Source organism: Terrapene carolina, unplaced genomic scaffold (genome assembly GCF_002925995.2).
Source record: "Terrapene carolina triunguis isolate 2854851 unplaced genomic scaffold, T_m_triunguis-2.0 Scaffold50813, whole genome shotgun sequence".
In the NCBI taxonomy this organism is placed as follows: domain Eukaryota; kingdom Metazoa; phylum Chordata; order Testudines; family Emydidae; genus Terrapene; species Terrapene triunguis.
The window spans coordinates 1-4,571 of NW_020715164.1; the positions used below are offsets into that span (position 1 = coordinate 1).

The 4,571-nt window shown below is 48.5% G+C and overlaps 1 protein-coding gene across 1 annotated transcript; it reads left to right on the forward strand.

Annotated features, from left to right (window-relative positions):
- Positions 1 to 3,389: 3,389 nt before the first annotated feature.
- LOC113405780 (olfactory receptor 52R1-like) lies at positions 3,390 to 4,329 on the forward strand (the record flags this gene model as incomplete). Its single annotated transcript, XM_026647030.2, has 1 exon — positions 3,390 to 4,329. A coding segment is annotated over exon 1 (940 nt), but the record flags the coding sequence as incomplete, so codon positions are not given.
- Positions 4,330 to 4,571: the final 242 nt, after the last annotated feature.

Below are 4,571 nucleotides of genomic sequence, written 5' to 3' on the forward strand. Positions count from 1 at the left end.
TCTGGAACTGCTCTGTATGAAGCTAGTCAGGACTCTGGGGGACCCTCCTCTCTCTGAGCATTCTGTCACCAGGGCAAGAGACCTACACAGCTTTGGCCTTCCTGGGTCTGACCTCGGAGCATTCAGCATCCCCTTCCATACCGTGCGCTTCCTGCAGCAAGTCCCCCCGGGTGGCCTCGTGGGGAAGCCAGAAGGCCCTGCACCCCAACTCCGCAGTCAACCGTGACTCTCAGCCAGTGTGTAAAACGGAAGGTTTATTAGTCGACAGGAACACAGCATGGAACAGAGCTTGTTAGCAGAGAAATCAGTGACTTTCAGCCAACCCCACCTTGGGGAGATCTTGGGCCAGACACCCTGGACTCCCCCCTCTTCAAGTCCCCCACATCAGACTGAACTCAACCCTGCTGCCTGGCCCCCAACACACCCGGGGCTCCTCTCCTGGGCTTTTTCCTGCTTCCTGAGCAAAGTGTCTTCTGATCACATCTCCCTCCTAGGTCTCAGGTTATCCATTTCCTATGTGCAGGCAGCTGAGCAGCCACACCTGGCCCAAGGGCCTCAGCAAAAGTCACACACCCAATTCCCACCAGCTAGGCATTGGTGCAGTACACAGGGAAACTGAGGCACCCACAGTATTAGTACAGGACAGTAAGACTCAAATGCAACATAACAAGGTGAAAAAACCCAACACTTTGTCACACCCTCTATCCCCAGGAACATTTTGTTGGTGTCAGTTTTACTAAGTCTGTTCCCCCGAAGCGACCCCAGTGACTGTGATGTGTTGGCAGGTTTCTGAGTGGGAGAGGAAGGGGAGTCCCGGAGTTCACACCTCACAGGAGCGGGGAGCTCAAACCTCCAGCTAGTTCTGTAAACCTCAGATTCACCTTGAGAGGATGGCGAAGGCTCAGGCTCCCTCTTCCAGCCTTTCCTCTGCATCCCTCCCAACGAACAGCCCCTGCCAGAGCGGGAGTCCATTTCCCTCTTGGTGTGACGGAAAGACCGTGGTAATGTCAGGGAAGTCAGGACTCCTGGGTTCTATCTGTCATCCTACCACTCAATCTCTGTGGGCCACCTCGCCCCGTGCCTCAGTTTACCTATATGTATAATGGGGATATGTTCATAGAGACTTTCCTTTCAGAGGTGTTTGGAAGATCCTTCAATGAAAGGTGCTGCACAGTATGATGACAATTACTGATGAGAATTACTGATCTCTGATCCCTTAGAGACAGCTCCGTGTGCCTGCAGAAAGTGCTTGTGTCTCCCCTCAGGCATCTTTCTCCAAATCTGTCTGTTGACTATCTACCCAGCCATCCTGGGCATTTGCAGGGTATCAGACCCTATGGAGGTCTGGGAATTATTCCTTGTTTTCTTACTAATCAACTATATTTTTTAAATATACACAGGTACACAGAGCAGCCAATTCCTCTCTGACTCAGCACAGAGCCTAAAAGTTCTCATCTCCCTTTGGGAAGGTCCCTTAATTACTGTTTACTCCTAAAGCTGGATAAAGAGCACGGAAGTGCAGACATGAAAAGAGACATTGGCTAGAGTGTCTCCAGTCTCCAGCCTGTTTACATCCAGATGCCGCTTCTCCTCTAGAGGTTGAGTGAACCCCACTGGGATTGCACAGAGCTATATTATAAATGCTGCACGCCCCTGTGCTGACTCTCTGTGTGGGATGCTGCAGCAGATGCTGGAGTGAGAGAGGTGTGGGACACGGCTACCTGAGGGGGATTACCAGGGAAGAGGCTTCCATCTCAATATTCACAGGTATCCATCTCTTGCTGAGGAGCTCACCTGCTAAACAAACCCAGTGCAACATGGGTGTGATGTGATAGAGAGTAGGTCTGTGGTCTCTTCACTCTGAACAGCAATTATACATTCCAGGGTCTTTGCCACAGTTGATGAGTTTGCTTAAGTATCATAGGCCAAAATGTCACTCTTTCCTCTGCCTCCCCTCGCCGGCTGATGGCCTCTAGCCCTGAGGTGGCTGCATTTCAGTGGCACAGTTGATCCTTCAGGATGAAGGTGTTAGTTGATGGACAATACAAGGCCAAATTCTGAGCCCTGGCCCGAATGTTGCTCAGGCCTCACTGAGGCAAAACTCCCCTGGGAGTAGGAACTGAGTAAAGACGTGAGTAGCCAGCTGTCTGTTAATGCACAGAGATTGTCATCTCCTCCTCTTGCATTTCAGGGCTCTGGTTGTTAACTGGAAGAGGGCGGGGTGGCTATTACCTGAATTTCATCTGCTGTAAATCATGGAGGTGCTACGGCTCCTCACTAGAATAATTCTACATGGGCAAGACATATTGTCTCTTAACTTCATTCGAGAAGTTGGCTGAAACTTGAAATTTTCAGAAAACAATTCAGCTGGAAGTAGGCACTCAGCATGGGAAATTTCGCTCCAAATGGTTAAAATTTGCCAAACTTATAAACAACTGAAAATGAGGTCTCCTAATTGAAGATATCAGACAGCCTTAACTAATCGTAGTGCCACCCACATCACCTACAATAGCCAACCCATTTGCGAATCCCATTCAGCTAAGCTCTTTGCTCCAATAATGTCTGTGGCAAGGAGTTCCACTAATCTCATACCAGCTTTTCCATTGTTTCCTAACCTTGTCAATTCTTTTTTTTAAATTTTCTCTTTATTTTTAATAGTTTACATTTAACAGTATTTCTGTATCTGGCAGCTTCCCCCATTCTCATAGCCTGTCTCATAAACCCCCTTTCTATCTGTTGTATCCTTTATACAGACTGGGTGACCAAAACTGACCACATATCTACAGTAAATTATTCTCCATCCCGTTCCTTAAGCATCCGATCATTGTCCTTGTTTTGGCCACTGCTGTGAATAAGCAGGTGTTTCTGTGGGGCTGCTATCAATGATGCCCATGTCTTTTCCCTGAGGTGTGTTCTAGTTGGGATATTTCCCGCTAGCATGTCTTGGCAACGGTTTGTTTTTTTTCCACTATCAGATTTTGAGCTACCTGGCTTTTATTTGCATTAAGGAACAATGATGGATAACTAGTATCCACACTTATGGTTCCTGCTGGTGCCTAATACGGATTCCCAGACCACGAGATGTAAGAATTATTGATGCATGGAGCACCATCAAATATGGAATTGGCATTAGTAGGGCCAGTTGTTCATAATTCATTTCTCTGAATAATGAAAATTCATTTTTCAGTGTGCGAAGAGCGACCAATCTGCTTCACTCATGAGAGTGAAGTGTGTACGTAATGTCTCGTATTAACATTGTCTCTCCATCCAGGCATTTGTACTGCGACCATCACCCTAGAGACTGGGCATGTACAGGAAGTCAGGGGAACGTACGGTACATGCAGGAGACACCGTTCTGCCTCAGAGTTGGACACCTTCTCCACTACTGCATGTCAGATTCCAACACAACTGACTTCACCAACCCCTCCACCTTCATCCTGCTGGGCATTCCTGGCCTGGAGGCGGCCCATGTCTGGATTTCCATCCCCTTCTACGCCATGTATGTCACAGCCCTCTTGGGGAACATAACCATCCTGTTCGTCGTGAAGAGGGAGCCGAACTTCCATGGGCCCATGTTCTATTTCCTCTGCCTGCTGGTCGTCACTGACCTGGTCCTGACTACGTCCATCCTTCTCAAATCACTGAGCATCCTCTGGTTCAATTCCAGGGAGATAGATTTTAATGCCTGCCTCACACAGATGTACTTCATTCACTGCTTCTTAACAATGGAGTCTGGGATCTTCGTGGCCATGGCTTTGGATCGTTATGTGGCCATCTGCGATCCCCTGAGACATTCCACCATCCTGACAAACCCAGTGGTGGCCAAGATTGGTCTGGCTGTGGTTCTGCGCGGCAGCATACTCGTATTGCCCTATCCATTCCTGGCAAGGCAGTGGCCATATTGCAGAACCAACATCATCCCCCACTCGTACTGTGAGCACATGGCCGTAGTGAAGCTGGCCTGCGCTGACACCCATGTCAGTAGTTACTACGGCCTCTTTGTGCTATTCTGTGTGAAGGGTCTGGATGTGTTTTTTATCGCCATTTCCTATATCGAGATCCTAAGGGGCATCTTCAGCCTCCCCACAAAGGACGCCCAGCTCAAGACTTTTGGGACCTGCGGTTCCCACCTCTGTGCCATCTTAGCCTTTTACATACCAGGTCTCTTCTCCTCCCTCATGCACCGGTTTGGTAGCAATGTGGCCTTGCATTTCCACATTCTCATTGCCAACATGTACCTCCTTCTGCCCTCCATGCTAAACCCCATCATCTATGGGGTGAGGACCAAACAGATCTGGGACAGGCTGCTCCACCTCATTACTAATAAAGGTAACTAAAGTTTTCTTCTGGTCCTCTGGCTCTTAGACCAAGATCTGTGAAGAAAATTGGCTGGTGTCCTGGTGCCGGGCCCTCTTCCCTGAATCACTTACTGGACAGTAAAAGAGACATTTATTCCTTTCCTGGCCTTACAGTGCTGTGTCAGCATGACAAACTGGGAAATCGGTATGTTAAGAACTCACTGGGTTGGCAATTTTCTAATTGCTGGTAATTGGACCCCTAAGAACATAAGA